This window comes from Oculina patagonica, chromosome 3, assembly GCF_052425735.1.
Source record: "Oculina patagonica isolate OP01 chromosome 3, crgOcupat, whole genome shotgun sequence".
NCBI lineage: Eukaryota > Metazoa > Cnidaria > Anthozoa > Scleractinia > Oculinidae > Oculina > Oculina patagonica.
This window is the reverse complement of record NC_135760.1, coordinates 23622783-23640568: the sequence shown is the minus strand read 5'-3', so window position 1 is coordinate 23640568 and position 17786 is coordinate 23622783. Positions and strand designations below refer to the sequence as shown.

The 17786-nt window shown below is 37.5% G+C and overlaps 1 protein-coding gene across 2 annotated transcripts in view; it reads right to left on the bottom strand.

Annotated features, from left to right (window-relative positions):
- LOC144647109 (unconventional myosin-Ic-like) overlaps positions 1-17786 on the bottom strand; it is a 33903-nt gene continuing 16117 nt past the window's right edge. Inside the window, exons 20-37 of one of the 2 annotated variants that reach the window (XM_078506864.1) lie at positions 17664-17769; positions 16542-16659; positions 16430-16470; positions 13952-14024; positions 13337-13413; positions 11989-12142; positions 11532-11586; positions 10707-10811; positions 9504-9587; positions 9142-9235; positions 8435-8508; positions 6019-6093; positions 5788-5854; positions 5027-5097; positions 4329-4426; positions 2668-2721; positions 2446-2491; positions 1-2274 (exon numbers count right to left, since the gene is read on the bottom strand). In XM_078506864.1, coding sequence (XP_078362990.1) covers positions 2257-2274; positions 2446-2491; positions 2668-2721; positions 4329-4426; positions 5027-5097; positions 5788-5854; positions 6019-6093; positions 8435-8508; positions 9142-9235; positions 9504-9587; positions 10707-10811; positions 11532-11586; positions 11989-12142; positions 13337-13413; positions 13952-14024; positions 16430-16470; positions 16542-16659; positions 17664-17769 — 1410 coding nt within the window. In that variant the 3' untranslated portion in view covers positions 1-2256. Of the gene's footprint in view, positions 2275-2445; positions 2492-2667; positions 2722-4328; positions 4427-5026; positions 5098-5787; positions 5855-6018; positions 6094-7068; positions 7162-7533; positions 8509-9141; positions 9236-9503; positions 9588-10706; positions 10812-11531; positions 11587-11988; positions 12143-13336; positions 13414-13951; positions 14025-16429; positions 16471-16541; positions 16660-17663; positions 17770-17786 lie in introns of those variants that run through there. The other variant, XR_013569528.1, reaches the window with a different exon arrangement.

Sequence of the window (17786 nt, the reverse complement as noted above, 5' to 3'; positions counted from 1 at the left end):
TAAGGTACAAAACTTTTAATGTCTTTAAACCCTCTTTTATGAAATGTTGTTTATAACTTACTCTATTTTATTGGTTTAAAAAATAAGACTAATTTTAAATTATTCAATTGCAATTATGTTCTACATTTATGGGAAAAATTGAAAAAGATGTTAAACATTATTTTACAAAATAATTTGAAAACGTTTTGTCACATCTTGTAATTAAAAGTAGCTCGTCCAGCATTCAAGAAATAGGGACGGGGAATACCTCCAAGCAAATTAGCTGGGTATACCACTGGACTCTACAAACTCGTAACATGCACATGGCCTAGAAATGCTATTTTACGACCTTATTTAAGACTAAATATTGTAAAGAGATATCCTATTCCAAACCTGGGTTTTAGCCAACCAGAGCACACATTTCTGAGGGCTACTTTCTTATCATTTAAAAGTGTTGTGGTTTTTAGTGTAGTGTTTACACTAAACTCATGCATTGACTTGAGATGGGAAAGCAAACGCTACGCTAGGTGTTAGATAATGCGCAGTCAAGTGGAACAAGTACGTAGACATGAATATGCAAATTAGACGGGAACAGGCTTGTTATTATGACCGATTATCCATGAATGTTCTCAAGCAATGGGTTAAAAAGTTCTCCCGCCTGCCAAGCATCGAATAACTTTTTTTAGGTATCACTTCCTTGGCGATCTTCAAGAGGAAATGTGAACCAGAAAACACTCGAATTTTTGCCGGTGAAGTTTTCGCGGGATGTTATATTTTTAGTTTAGAGTTTAAACTACACTCATGCGGTAGATTGTTTGTTGGGTGAAAATTCCTACGGAGATAACGCTAGTACTGAAATGGAACAAGCATTCCATTCATTTCAAAAGATCGGCTTTCAAATAGCCTGCATTGCAGCCGGACGTGTCACCAAATCTTCTTTCAGAAGATCGAATGTAATTATATGTAAGATTTAAATCCTCCGGCGCGTTTCCAGGTATGAATTACAAGAATTTCTTGTCTTTTGCCTTAAAAGAAAAAGCAAAAACATGTCAAAAAGCGAGTTGGCAAGTAAAGTTTCTTTGATTTGTCAAACATGAAAGCGAATGTTTCCAAATTTATATTTAAAGCAACATGACCTTTTCCCTACATCAACAATCCGTCACGCAAATTGAACATTGCCTAAGTATTTCCATCTATGAATGAAACTTTTGTTTGAGAGCGGAATATTTCCTCAGAAGAAAGCTTTCAGACCGTCAGACATTATAAGAAGAGTGCCGTGTGAAATCTTCGCAGTGCAAAAAACAATACCTCTCATACTTTCACTGCTGATACCATCTTTTGAAAAAAGGAAACATTTACCGCGTTTTTCTGTTTTTTTTTTTTTTTTTTTTTTAAGTGGAAACTGTTGCTTCACTGTGAACTAATGAACGGTTATATAGGTTTGAGGGTTAATCTTAGTTGCTACATATATTTCGGAGTCAAACACTACACTCTCCGATTGGAGCACTCGTTGGTTTTCCACAGCACTCTTCGCATAACAGACAAACTTAAGGCCTAAAGTAATATGTGTTTGTCTAACTCCAGAGATATTTATGGACAAGTATTCAATTTCTTGTTTTAAAGTAAAGAATAACTACCGGTAAATTATTGTTGGCAAGTGCTATTACACCCTGAGTACCATTTAAAACAGAGATGCCCTTTCATTTTCTTCCAAGTAGAAAGAGAAGGGAATCTCTATCTAGCATGGTACACGCCCAGGTGATGAAGATATCCAGCGCCAGTACTGGTCAGCGGTACTCAGTTGTCATGCGTGTCGTGCCCTCCGTGTTATTGGGATACTCCACTGCGACCCACCTCTTCACCACACTACACCTAAAATATTTATTTTTCTAACTCCCATGCACACTAGGCAGTTAAATTTTAATGACCACTAAATCACACCAAATGTCCATAGAAAATCTATCCAAAACACTAAAAATTGTGAAAACTGAACAGAAAATAGATACTTTATCAGACTTCAAAAATGTAACCCTGTATAGCAGCAAATACTAGTAGCCAGATAGAGAGTATCTCACTAAGATCTATGGCAATACTTTGATCAGCAATATTTTGAAATAGAAATATAATTTTTTGTACTAAATATGATTATTGATTGCATCCAGGCAGCCATTTGAATATCAAAGATGCACTGCATTCATGGCTCAGATTAAGTCAAAACTGCACATGTTGACTTCTTTGAGCCACCAGCCTCTGCTAGTCTGTGATACTTCTACCAGATTATGAACCAGGGGCAGTCTAAGATTAAAAAAAGGATAGTTAAATACGTTTATCTTTTTCTGCTGTTTCAAAAAACAACAACACTGCAAATCAAGCGAGCATGGTTTCCACCATTACAAAAAAGACTACAGGTTGATTGTAACAGTGAGTTATCCAGGTTTGGAAGATTTTTTTTAAAATAGTACTTACCACCTCCAAGTCACCTGTTTGTCCTTTCTTTATCAATAATTCAGAGCTAAAGGAAAAGCAAAAAGGTAATCAATTACTGCCATAGCTCTATGATATGAAGCCCCCTGTCTTGTGACTATATAGCTAGCAAATGATATTCAGTTTCTGCAACTGACAACATTTTTTAAAGATATTGGTTTTAACTCCTATGATGAGTAGAAAATAGAAAAGCTTATATTATACCCATCATAAAATGCAATTGTTCCTGTCTTGTCTTTTGCCATGTTGTGCTTGATCCTAGGAAACAAATGTGCAGGAGTGATTAATTTGCAATGTAAAAATTCCAGAAAATGTCCATACGTACTCATCCCATGGAAGGTGATTGGAAATTTCAAGGGGGAATTTAGGGCGATCTCAAAAGCCAAATCTTTTAAAGAAAAGTATGGGGCTTAACTGGTATTTCCAGAAGGGAGGTGGAGTTGTAATCAAAAACCTTGTGTAGGAGGGGTATAGATATTTTCTGGAACAACACAATATCTGTTTGTACAATGTAAGTGTTATTTTATACCAGATACAAAATAACCTAACTACCTTATTACATGAAAATTTCACGACACGTTAATTTCGCGAATTTTGCGATTCCAAAAAAATGGCTAAATTAAAGTGATGTAAACAATAAATGTTGCGAACATAACATGACGTGAAAATTAAGTGACTCGCATTAAATCAATAATCAAGAAAAAATAAGTTTAGTACCACTGAAGGGAGGAATTTTCAATGTAAATGGATATTGTCCTCAATTGACTCAAGAACAATAACTCATGCATGTACAAGCATGACCTACTTGTAGACATTGTGAGAACTGCTCTGTTGTTGCTATTGCATTGCTAATTTGACGTTATTGTTCCTTTGAGGAAGTCGTTTTATTTAATTCAAGGGAATGTTAAATAATATTGCCAAGGAAAAGTAAATTGTGTTTTACTCAAAAACGCGAAATATAAAGTGAATCAAAATACAAAATTTTTGCAAAGTCACAAAATTTAAGCGGTTGCGAAATATGCACACCTTAAAATCACGAAATTAACGTGTCGCGAAAATTTGATGTAATAAGGGACGGACCATTATTTTCTTGGAGGGGGGGGGGGGGGGATGAAAAATTTTCCTTTGCAAACTTTTTTTTTTAGTTTATACACCTCTGCAAACAATTTTTTTCGAAATTCTTACTATTTTTTGTTATACATTTCGTTTTTGCAAACAATTTATTTTGTCTTTCCAGGCCCTGCAAACAATTTTTTTCGAAATTCTTACTATTTTTTGTTATACATATCGTTTTTGCAAACAATTTATTTTGTCTTTCCAGGCCCTGCAAACAATTTTTTTCAATATTTTTTCATCCCCCCCCCTCCAAAAAAATAATGGTCCGTCCCTGACATGTGGATTACACATGTTCATATTAGGAGTGGGGAAGAAGGAAAGAAGTTGGGGTGGGGTACTCGTTTATGCAGAACAAGCCAACAATGACTAGAATCTATTAGTTTGCTTTTATTCAGGTAGTAATACAACAACCTGCCCAGATTTGATGGGAAAATGAGTGGGCAGTGAAAAATCTGTTACAGTACCAAAGATTTTAAATATTGGGCCAAATTGCATGCATGCAATTCAAATAAGGAAACGAAAATTGGGCAGATGAGTCGCAGTGTGTAAATTTGTTTGGAACAAATTGAGCCGACAGATCGTAGTGTGTAAACAGGCTTTAAGGTCCAATAATTATTACGTCCATAACAAACTTTAAGAGAAAACCTGTAAGAACCTTATTTTAGTAGAATCAATCAGAAAAAAAGAATAGTCACGTATTGTTATTGATACGATTACATTGTTATAGCAAGCTATTTTTGCAGACTTACTCTCCTGCTTCAATCTTGAGAAGATTGTTGTTGTTAAGTGCAGTAAGAATGTAAACCACTGTCTCAATAACGTGACTGCTTGTCAGAATTAGATCCCCCTAAAGAAAGCAAAAATACATGGCTTGCAAAAAAAACTACAGATTGTCTAAAAGAATCTAATATGACCCAGCACATCTCATTGCTTATCTCACGCAGTAAAGAATACAGCCAATAAAAGGAAAGAAAGCAGCTCCTGCACATAAAAATTTTGGCAGTAACCCTTATGTTCTCAACTGTTAGTTTACTCTCGTTCATCACAGTATTCCCCATAGTTACAGATCGAAGTGGCGGAGTGTTTTGAAACGTGGGGGGGGGGGGGAAGCATTGTACTCCAAGCTAAGCACATACCCCCTGGGGGAGCACATCCCCCTACTCAAATTTCCCAAAAATTCTTCAACATTGTCTGGTGTGTGCATAATTAATTTGTGACATCATGCATAACTAGGCAGTTCAGAAGATCTTGAGACCCCCAAAACAGCCCCCCTGCTCCACACCGCCTATGAGTTCAACCTCGTTCCCAGGGAACGAGGTTGCTATGAGTTAAGGTTGGTAAACTGAACAACCAGTTTACAGACTTTACTTTCACTAAAACTTTAAAAATTTTCATGGAGCTCTGAGTTGTTCAAAGGGTGAATAACGCTATGGATTGTTAAAATTACCTTATCCCCCTTGTCCTCAACTGGCATATGGAGAACAAGAACTCCATCAGTTTTGGAACTGACTGAGATACCTAAAACAACAAAGTAGAATGATTTAGGGTTTGCAGATAATTTACTTTGAGAACCTTTCTCACAAACCATGAACAAAAATCAATTATATCACTTGGCCTAAGCATTTTTTTAATTAGCGCTAAATATTAAGATTACGCTGAGCTAATCATGACCATAAAAGTAACAGAAATAGAAAGAGTGTGTCTGATGAAAATAACATTGAAACATAACAAGAATGTTGTTTTTGAGGCTTGGCACTAATATATAAGCAGGAGACTTAATTTATCGCATTTTGAGAATATCAAACTTAATACTTTACTTGTTTAGAACGATTAGAACTCTACTCTACTCTACTCTACTCGACTCGACCCTAGATCTACTTGACGTGACTCTACTCTACTCTACTCTACTCTTAACTCTACTCTACTCTACTCTACTCTACTCTACTCTACTCTACTCTACTCTACTCTACTCTACTCTACTCTACTCTACTCTACTCTACTCTACTCTACTCGACTCGACTCGACTCGACTCGACTCGACTCGACTTGACTCGACTCCAGATCTACTCGACTCGACTCGACTCGACTCGACTCGACTCTACTCTACTCGACATGACTCGATTCTAGATCCACTTGACTTGACTCTACTCTACTACCTTCATTTATTAATAGTGATTATAATAAATGCTAGTCTATTACTAACAGCTACCTGTCAGACTTCCATTTGCAATTCTGTGCTTGAGTTTATAGTTCTTGTCATCCAGAATGTAAAGGGCCTGTAAAAGAGGTGGACGGAATGAAACAAAGAAAAACGAGGATCATCTTGATACAGACTCAAGCCATGGGCAGGCACATTACCTTATTATTACTCTTATAAAAACCCAAAAATGACTTCACTTTTTCTTAAATATGCAACTGTATGCTAGTTGTTATGCTGTACCTGCTCTGTAACAATCAGGATGCGTGTTCTCAGTTTGTAGCCATTTCTATCATACTTGTGTACTCCAATGCAGTACTACAGTAAGACAATAAAAAGAATATACCCATGTAAGTAATTACCCTCAGTTTTTTTGCATGCAGCATCTACCGTAAAGATTCGATTTAACGCCCTCCTTCCAATAAGCGCTCCCTCTCGAATAAGCGCCTCCCTTCGAATGTGTTTTTGTCAATAAGCGCCCCTATTCCAATAAGCGCCCCCATTCTAATAAGCGTCCCCATTCTTATAAGCGCCGCTATAATAATACGCGTCCCTATTGTGGATAACTGCACCTACTGAAGTCACTGACGTCGAATAATTAAACTCGTGAACATTTACCGTACCGTTCATGTATGTATTTACTGCTAAAATGAAAAATTCTTTTAAAGGCAACTGAGCTTTCAACAATTTGTTATGTTACAGTTCCTGTTATTGTTAATTATTTGAATATTTCTTTAAAGTTTTGTTTTGAACATTTGGTTGTTTCTCGAAAAATTAAATAAGCGCCCTGTCTCGAATAAGCGCCCTCCCTTGAGATGCCAAAAGTAAATAAGCGCCCCGGGCACTAAATCGAATCATTACGGTAATTGCCTAGCCTCCTACACAGACGTTCTTTTGGCTCATCACGCAATCTTTCCAGAGATACCGTAAAATTCCGGTTATAAGCCCTGGGCTTATACAACTTCGTAAGGGGTTTTGGGTGGGCTTATAAGCGGAGGGGCTTATATCCGGGAGGGCTTATAAGCGGAATAAAAAAAACCTTTTGAAACGAGCCACGGGAGTGTTGATCGAAATAGGTTTTTAGGTTAAAATAAATAATAAAGCAACATTTGCCCTGTGCAGTACCGTCATTCAGCAAAGGGGGGCTTATATCAGGGGGAGCTTATAACCGGATGTATTTTTTTGTTTCCAGGTAGATGGGCCTATAACCGCGGGCGGCCTTATAAGCGGGGGGGGGGGGGCTTATAACCGGAATTCTACAGTACTAGGCTACTAGTTGCCAAGTAATCTAATTACTAAGCAGCATTCTGAGCAAACTTTTCTTTTCCTTTGTTCCAGTTTCAAAAGTGCAAATGCGACACACGTCCTGCATACTGCTATGATCAACTTACCGTATTTATTCGAATAAATGCCGCGGCGTTTATTAAATTTTTTGTGATTCGAGTGCGGTGGTTTTACGAGGGCGGCGTTTATTTAATATTCAATTCATTTCTTGCAAATAATAGAATGGTAACTGGACATTTGAATTTTAAAAAACGGGAACATGTTGTAGTGCTTGTCTCAAAAGTCATTTTCAATATCTTAAAACATTGTTACAATCAAGGAAAATAATTATTTCACACTTGCTCAAGCTTGATAATTACTGGATTTGCTTATTTGCTTATTGAGTCTATTATTCATATCGAGGGCGGCGTTTATTAACATTTTTGCTCTAAAATGCGGCGTTTATTCGAGGGCGGCGTTTAATCGAATAAATACGGTATGTACTTTGCTTGAATTTCACATCAATTTTTCTCACAACAACAAATAACGAATAAATGTACCAAAACCATATCTAAACAGCAGTGACCATACAGTTACTTCTTGTTACCTATAGATGAGCAAGGGACTTCCTGGGAGACTATTGCCAAAGGTCTTTCTATTGTGTACCGAGTGAAGCAAGGTGGCACATGTACAAGAAAGACCAAGGGTGTTATTCTCCCAGTATGCTCCAGAGCTACTAAGAGTTAAGAAGAAGTTTATCATCTGCCTCTCTTTGTCACACTATTGTACATGTTTTGCCAGGCAGCCAGCTGCTGGGTACTTACATCGCTTATTATGTGCATTAGTAAGGTTTAAGTCTGCATTCGAGGCTAGTGGCCCATCAGGCCAAAGCTTATGATTCCGGTTTCAGTAACAGGGAGCGACTGGATGCCGCAGGGCTCGAGACTAACGGTGGCCAACTAGCCAAAGGCTACTAAAATTTAGGTTTTGGCTACCAGGTTTAGCATTCCTACTAGCCATTTGGCTAGTGAAAAAACTCGGAAAAGTCAACTGTTCTTGATAGAAATCAAGATACCTGACTAGTGAAAAATTACTTTTGGCTAGAATAATCTGACATGTCACTAGCCAGTAAACCTGTGAGTTAAAAAGTTAGTCTCAAGCCCTGGGATGGGATGCTTAAGTCCATTGCAGGGCTACCTCCCAGCATTAAATTAACCAGTACCCGTTTATACACCTGGATATGCATTAGTATGATGGAAAAAAATTGGTCCTAACTATTCATTAGCCACTCGCAGCACCAGTACTGTCTTCAAAAGGTTATAGCCATATAACGTCTCCAAAATGGCTAGAATTCATTAATGCAGACAAGTAAGTTTAATGTAGAAGTTACACTCACCCTGATTGTTTCTGATGTTGGAACAATCTGCTTGTCAGTGATGACGTTCTTCTTCAGCATCTCCTGGGCAATATCTGTAATCAGTAAAAAATCTATGTAAATTTACCTGAGTACTAGCTTTCAGAAAATAAATTAAAATATCTTCACCAAACATCGTCATTCATACTGCAACATAAATATTAAAATTAATCTTCTGTAGTTAAAGCAAATTGAATCAGCAAGTCAGAGGTTCCACTGTTTGACTATTCAATCATCCAAACTCCCATCTGTCCAAACCTCGATCAGTCCATCAGTCAATCTGTCCTCAGCTACTCAGACAGCTACTTAGTCAGTCAGTCTGTTTGTCTGTCTGTCTGTCTGTCTGTCTGTCCATCTCTCCGTCTATCTTTTTATCCATCCCTCTGTCCACTGCTCATATCAGTCCGTTTGTCCTTTCTTTGCCTGTCCTTTCGGCACTCAGTCATTGTTTTATATTAATGCAGTCAGGCAGATATTAGTCTACAGTACGTACCTTACTCTTTGAATGATATGAAAAAGTAGATCATGTGACACAGACAGATATCTACCCTATGACTGGTTGGTTGCATTATTTGCTTTCATTGTGATTGTCCAGAGTACCGGTAATTACTTAAGTTATTGTTTTAAAAAAGTCACTATAAATTAGACCACTTTGCCAAATGATAATAACAAAATTGTAACATAAATACCAAGTCTGTGTGGACTGAATGGCACAGGTATACTCTTCTCATAGTTAGCTTTCTTTCCTTTGAAAATTTCACTGGCTGCCACCTTCATGTCAAGCTTTGGAAGGAATCAGAAATTATTTTGCTTAGTTTGCAGAGTAATCAAGATTATCAAGAGTACATTTACAAAGCTGTGCTCTTAGAATAATTGCAGGTTACCCAGAGGCCCTTCTGTAAGAAATCTTGGTTGCCCAGCTCTTAAAAGCTTTCATAAAAGCAAAGTTATGCTAGTCGCCCAAAGGCAAAGGTAATTAGTCGCCTGTGGCACCTGGGCTCTGCTAGAGCACTTGCAGCTCTGATTTATAAATCTGTACAAGGATACCAACCTGAGCTTTCCTTTCAGGTGTAACACTGAGCACATATTTTCTTGATAACTGAAGAGTATGCATCTTGTGCAGTAGTTCAGATGCCTGAAATGTAACAATTAACCCATTAATATCATAGGTGACAAATTACTCCTTAATTTTGGTGCGAAATTTTAACGTTAATTTGTAATTTCACATGTGAAATTATAAAATTGCCATGGCAACGTAGTTATAAGCAGCAAGATGGCGTCCGGGATAAAATATGTTTTAAAGGTTAAACTTTGTACATTTTCGCTTGAATTTCATCTTAGCCAGCTAGCCTTGGCCATGCAATAAAACTTTTGATGATATTTCAAAAGGTAAAAACGACTTCAAGATCGAGCGGATTTTTGATCGTTTTACACGGGCGCCATTTCAGTTCATTCAAGACAAACTATGGTCATCATGTGAGAAATAATTGACAGTTGAATCATCAACTCATCTTTGAAACTTTCTGTCAACAGCAAAGGTTTTCTTCAAGGACTAAAAAACTTGCGAACTTAAGCAAAATGTATGCTTTCAACTTTTCAAATCTCGGAGTTCCCAATGCACTATACCAGTCGAAAACCTACGATTGCAAGCGTAATTTGTCACCTATGATATTAAAATGTAATCAAATGTTATACTCGTAAAATTAGGAAATAATTTCACTTGTATTTTGTCAAAATTCTTATAATTTCCCTTGCCTAAAGGCTCGGGAAATTATTAGAATTCTGACAAAACGCGCGTGAAATTATTTCCTAATTTCACTCGTCACCATTTGATTACCCATACTTATCACATTAACAGCCATAACAGGTACCTTTGTAAGTCTTATTGTTTTGCCATGAGAAATTGGTCTCAATGTGGCACATAACAGTCTAAAAGAGTGGAGCCCATCATTTTAATCTTTTAAAGAGTTTTTGTTTTATTTAGTAAAGCTTAGAAAAGCTCTCTTTCAATCATTAACTTCACAAGCAGTTCTTAAACAATATTGTATAAAGAGGGTGTTTATAAAGAGGGGTTCAAGTGTACTTATTATAGTAAATACCACTAGATAAGAAGTATCACTACTGATTTTGTGTTAATAACAACTATAATGATGACCAAGCAGTACTCACTACAGGTATAGCTTATATTAATACTGCAATATTACAACTGTGCAAACCTCATTTCAGTTCAAAAACAATCTTTGTACACACTAACCTCAACCATTGATCCAGGAGGCTTTGGCCAGCTTTTGTCTAAAACACTGGTAGGCAAACTTTTCGCCAGCAGGAGAAGATAAGATTTCCTCACATATGCTACAAACTGAACGAAAAGATACATGTTTTTGAAGAAACAATTCTACAGAAATATCACATAACTGCTATTGCACTTTTTAGTTGGATCTTTTAGGTGAGGTGATCCCAGATTCCATAGCATGTGATACTATTTGGAGTATTGCTACCCCTCCTAAGATGGGTGGGGTGCTAGTTTAATGCCAGGTTGATCCCCCCCCCCCCCCACCACATTTTGTTAGGTTGGTCTAACGGTTTGCTGGTATCCATATTTACAACACACTAATTAATTTAATTTCAACACACTCTCATTGGACAAAACACATCACATGCTACAAAATCAGATGAAAAGTATCAGACAATAATTGATTAATACACCCTCCAATTTGATATCTGTCGCCTGATTTAGTAGAGGTGTGCAAAACAAATGAACAAAGTCACCTTTTAACATCCATCTTTTTAATGAAATCAGTGATAAAAAAATTGGTAAACCAATCAACTTGCATTTATTTCACCTGCATTCAAGCTGACCTTTTCCATGCATCCGCCACACATGAAATATGGTGTACAATTAGGCCAAGATTCATAACGGTCATCCTTAATTACTTCAAATTAATTGGAATAATGCTACATCTAGAACTCTGCCTGCAGCTGGGCTCAAAACCAGACTTCTTAATGTGAAATCTATCCTGTTACCTAAAGGCCCCTTAATTTCCTAACTAGAAATAGTAAGAATAACTATTTGACTCACATCAACATTATCCTCACTTGCAGGTTGGTTTCTTGTAATGAATCCCTTGATAAACCTTTAATGATCATAAAAGAAATTACATGTGATAGCAGCACCAATATTGTAAGTAGTAAACTAGAATTACATGTTAGAGCAGTTTTCACTTGAGTGTTGAAAGTAATTTGCATTTGCGTTAGTTTTGCATTACTATACGCTTATAAGTGATTGGTTTAAAAATCTCGCGCGACTTTCTCAACCAATCAGAAGTAAAACCACAACCAATCGTGACTTGTTCACACTTGTTTTCCCACACTTCGCACTGGCTACATGTATTTGCTTCAAGTTTTGATTGGTTCACTGGATTATCTTTGTCCTTTGTGATTGGCCAGAGTGATTACTTTGGTTTTGGTTTTACGATTATCGATACTCAATTGAAAGCCGCTCTAAACTAGAGTAAGAAAGCAAACAGATAACGTACTTGCGTATCCGTTGTGCAGCTTTTCTTCTTCGTTCAAGCAACCTTTTAGCACAAACCCGTCTCCAGTGTTTGGCAATCATAATGGCTGCCAATCGCAATGTGACATACTTCTTTCTCTGATGATAGCCCTTGAACTGACACTGGATAATTGTGGCTGTATTAAGATTGAATACCAAGTGCATTAGGCACAACACAAGAGTTCAGGTACTGATTTCATTCACAGGGTGTCATTGTTATCATTAGTTAACCAAAAGTACATTTTGCACAGGAGATGCCCTCAGATGACGTGAGTTCCATGAGGAACTAACCACCCGGGTAAGACAGGATAATCTAGCACGAGGTCAATGTGATGCCCTCAGATAACGTAAGTTTTATAAGAAACTCACCACCAAGTTAGACAGAATAATCTAGCACGAGGACAATGTGATGCCCTCAGATAACGTGAGTTCCATAAGGAACTCACTAACCAAGTTAGACAGAGTAATCTACCACAAGGTCAATGTGATGCCCTAAGATAATGCGAGTTCCATAGGGAACTCACCACCCAAGTTAGACAGAATAATCTAGCAAGAGGTCAATGTGATGCCATCAGATAACGTGAGTTCCATAGAGAACTCACCACGCAAGTACGACACAATAATCTAACACGAGTTGAATATAATGCCCTCAGATAACATGAGTTCCATTACGAACTCACTACACAAGTAATAAAGAATATTGTAGCACGAGGTCAATGTTGTGCCTTCAGATAATGAGAGTTCCATAGGGAACTCACCACCCAAGTTGGACAGAATAATCTACCACGAGGTCAATATGCTGCCCTAGTTCCATAAGGAACTCACTTACCAAGTTAGACAGAATAATCTACCACGAGGTCAATATGCTGCCCTCAGATAACGTGAGTTCCATGAGGAACTCACTTACCAAGTGAGACAGAATAATCTACCACGAGGTCAATATGATGCCCTAAGATAACGTGAGTTCCATAGGGAACTCACCACCCAAGTTAGACAAGAATAATCTAGCACCAGGTCAATGTGATGCCCTAAGATAACATGAGTTCCATAGGGAACTCACCACCCAAGTTAGACAGAATAATCTAGCATGTGGTCAATGTGATGCCCTCAGAGGCTGATTCCCTTAAGAATGGTGTGCGCCTGCAGGTTATCGCAGTAGTTGTATTCATCGTTGCTAAGTCTTGCGCATGGTTTGATGAATACAACAACCATGATTCCCTGCAGGCGCACACCATAGAGGGAATCAGACATTGAATTTTTTCTACAATTGGCATGCACCTATATAACCATTATTGCTTATTAACGTTTTTTAACTGTTGTGAATAACTTACCAAGAGCAGGTTTCTTAGCTTGAAAGGCATCTTCTGTGGCAAACAATGTTTGTGGAAATCTGATAAAAATCTTTGTCCTACCAAAACAAAATCACAATCATGTGTCACATTACAACTTGGCAACAAAACAATTAAGGCACCATTACAGCATGCAGTGGCCCAGTGGGTCATTCCTGAATTACGGCAGGTATTGCCAATTGGAGGTGCATTTAACAAAAACATTATTTGTATCACCCCTTTCTAAGCCTCATTATCACAAAGTTATGAAACCACAAAAAGGTAAATCCATAAAGAATCATTATTAATTTCCACATGAGTGATTATTCACCATCTCAAAACTTTGGCTTGTAGGACAAGAGTGCATAAATGGCTTACTACAGTAGATTTGACTTTTTCCAAAAAAATTTCCATTAGATTAGAAAATTCCTTTCAAAGGTCAAGGCCAAATTAAACTGCTAAATGAAACATGAAGCCACATTCACTGAGCTTTGACTCGCTTTTGGCTCAACTCTCAATGTTTCTTTCACGATGTCATTATTCAATCACTTGTCACTTACAATAATATTACTGCTCAAAAAGCATACTTTTTCTGCGCAGCTTGCTTACTTAACTCACTTGCCAATCCTGTATTCATCAGGTTTATAGTTGAGATACTCGCAGATTTTCCTCACACCTTCACCTGGTTCACCTAGTTACAAAATACAACAGGCCAATTTAAAAATCATGCCAAGTAAAGGCTGGTTCTCATATGCTGCCAACATGCCTGGGACACTGTTCTGGCCTATGAGAGCATTTATCCCCATGCAGACATAAATACATGTCCCAAGCTGAGCCAAGTTTGACAACAGGCAAACCAGCAGGTGTGGGCGACAAAAATATGTTATAGGAACGTCATTAATGTTGGCTTGCAATAAGATGTATGGTGTACCGACTTGATGACTCCAACAATTTGTTAAATATCTCTCATCTACCGTATTCACTTGAATAAGCGCCGTGGCGCTTATTAAATTTCTCACGCCTCAAGTGCAGCGCTTATTCAAGGGCAGCGCTTCAAATTTCCCGGCCTGACCAATCGATCAAAATCGATGATCGGAAATCAATCAATCAATCGATATCAATCGATGATGGTTAGTTAATTGATATCGATTGGTATCGGCCAATCGATGACCAATCGATAGTCACAAATATAATTTCCTTAATTACATCGATTGTCATCAATTGCTATCGATTTTCATCGATTGTCATCGAATCTTTTAGAGATTATAGGAATCTATCTAGACCAAGCCACTTATTTTCGAGTTATTTTCCTGTTGCTGTTTATTCAAGTTTATATTTCTTTGGCTTGTTTAGCTTACGTAATATTGTACCTGCACATAACACAACTTTTTCTGTTACAAGTATTTCTCAAGTAATCTATACGCTAGTGTAAACCTTGCACCATTTCTTAATAACGTTGTTTTTTTATCCATAACAGACATAACAGTGTATCACGAAAATGAATAAATGAGGTATTGATCGCTTTTAAGAGCCACTGAGTTGATGTAATAACACCCATATTGAATCAAACCAAATAAAAAACGATCGATGAAAATCGATGGTAATCGATGATAATCGATGGAAATCGATGAAAATCGATGACAGTCTATGAAAATCGATGAAATTCGATGAAATTAAAAGTCACAAAATTTTCCGTCATCGATTGGTCATCGATTTCCAATATCAATCGATTAATTGGCATCGATTATAATCGATTGGTATCGATTATCATCGATTATCGGTTTCATCGATTGGTCAGGCCGGGAAATTTGGACGCCACAAAGAATCTTATCTTTAACAGTAATTGAAAATAGCATCTTTTGATTGTCAGTTTTCGTCTCTTGCTCAAGAGAGAATTGGCACTAGCTGTCCTGGCAAAGTTCGCGGCCTTCACAACATTTACAGAACTACGTATTGTACGAATTTTGGATAGAAAACTAATGGGCGAGCAGTAAAACAATCACTTTGAGCTGCAAAACATCGCTTTTGATGGAAGGAATGTCCAAGTTTGTTTTAGAGTTGCTTTGTAGTGCTGCAGAATTCCTGGAATAAGCGCCAGATTGGGACTGCGGCGCTTATTTGAGGGCGGGGCTTATTCGGGGGAAGCGCTTAATCGAGTAAATATGGTATTTGTGTATGCTGGTGACACACTGCAGATCGACCAATGCATCAGGGGGCTTTTCTGGAATACAATGTAAGTTATGAAAAGTACAGTAAAAACCCTGACTCGTCCCCAGTCGTCTCTCGTCTCGCCTTTTTCGTGGGCGCGGGGGCCGGGGGCCCGGGGGGGCCCAGTCCCCCGGGGCGCAGACGACTGGGGACGAGTCAGGAAAACCCGCGTATAAGAACCTAACATTTAAGAACCTGTTAGGCTAAAATTTCATTTTTAAGTACCCTTCACATACAGTATTGTGAAAAAGTAATGCACCCGAAATTCGGCGAAATTCGCGCTTTTCGGGGCTTACCGAACCATTTTAGGCTAAAATTCTAAAACAGGTTCTTATTTTCAAAAAAGAAAAATTAAAATAATCTTCTCAAAAATATAGAATTAAAAAATCTCAAAAATATACAGTGAAGGTTACAGTATAGCTTTGATTTGAACAGAATCAGATTAAAGTAGTATAGTATTTTGCTTACCGAAGCCTCCAAGAATACTGTTATTGGACATTAAAGACCAGATCATTTAACAATTCTACTTTATTTCTTGAACAAACGTTAAGAACCTTATTAAGAACCTAGTTAGCCTAATTTTACCCTAAATACCATTTATATAAGAACCTGTTTAGGCTAACTTGAAAAAACCTAGGTTCTTATACGCGGGTTTTTACTGTAATGCAATTAAAGGAAATTTGCGAGTTTCATTCTTAATCCTCTTGAACTTACACCGAAAGTGGCAACAGTGGTTTAAGCAAATTCAACATCAAATTGCTTGTTAACTCAATTTAACCCTCCTGATTTTAATGACTAGATCACATGATTTATTCATAAATCAGATTGGCTCCCACTTAGTTTTATATTATTATCATGAAACATCTAAAGTTGACAAGAATAACCTACCATACCAACACGGCCAAGTATCTGGACACAAACACTTGTACCTGTGATGAAGAAATTGAAAATAAATACTATTGTTTTAAATGCAAAGAATTAACAAAAATATGGTATGTACCTCTGTAGGAAGAATGGAAAAGGTCGGCGGTAAGCAAACCCAGCTCTCCTCACTCTCAAGTTCTCCATCAGACCCAGGTATTTTACTTGATGTCGCACAAGATCATCTTGAAAGACAGCTGCATTGGAAACAAAATTCTGATTTAGAATAAACAACTTCAAATCGATGAATTGTAAGAACATTTTAATTGAAAGTAAATGAAGAAGCGTTCTCAAGTTGAATACTCGCACATAAGAACCTAGTATATGGCCTCGCTCACCACGAGTCTCCCACAGCTCAGTGGTTAGAGCGTCCAACCGGTATTCTGGAAGGTCATGGGTTCGACTCCCGTTGGGGGAACTCGGAAAATCTTTTTTCCGAGTATTCAACTTGAGAACGCTTCATTTACTTTCACTTTATCCAAGTTGCCATTTCACTTTACATTTATCCAACATTTTATTATTGCATCCCTTGGGATCCCAAAAGGCTGATGGCTCATAAGGAAACTAAAAGTATTAATTTAATACCATCCCTAAATGGGATACTAGCACAGAAGACTCATGACTGAGGTAAAAGATAAAAGTCTGCATTCAAGCCTAGTGGCCCATAAGGCCGCAGCTTATTCTGGTTTCTGTGGCATGAAGCAACTAGGAGTATTTCTACTCCCTCCAAATCCTAAATGGGAAGCTGGTCCATCACATGGTTACCCCCAGCATTAAATCTGCTATTACCCAGCCAGGGTTTGAATGTTATTATTCTCAGATTGAGAAGTGCAATTGAATAACATTGGAAATTTGAAACCCTCCTCAACTGTTTATGCAAACCAATGCAGTTCCTGGATAGCGCCTGGTCTAAACATTTAAGGATATGACATTTTTAAAGTACCTGTAAGTAAAAGGGATGTGCACTTTAAATCAAGCATATCCTTACAAAAGCATAAAATCTTAATGACATCACTGGACAATCTTAGCAAACACTACCAAATTTAAAGGCATATAATTGGCCTAATTTGTACTGTTAGTATAGCATTAATTCTCCTTTCTGCTGTTTTACATAGTGATCCATCGCACCGCTCTCACAGACCTTCAGTAATAAAGATGCATACACGTATGTAGATTTATCAAATAACTACTTAACACATACCAGCTTTCTTTGAGTCATTTGGTTTAATGCATCTGACATAGGATGGCTGCTTGCACATCAAGATTGACATCAGATTGTTTAAACTTGACTTGAACTGAGTTCCTGCCTAATAAATGATAAAAA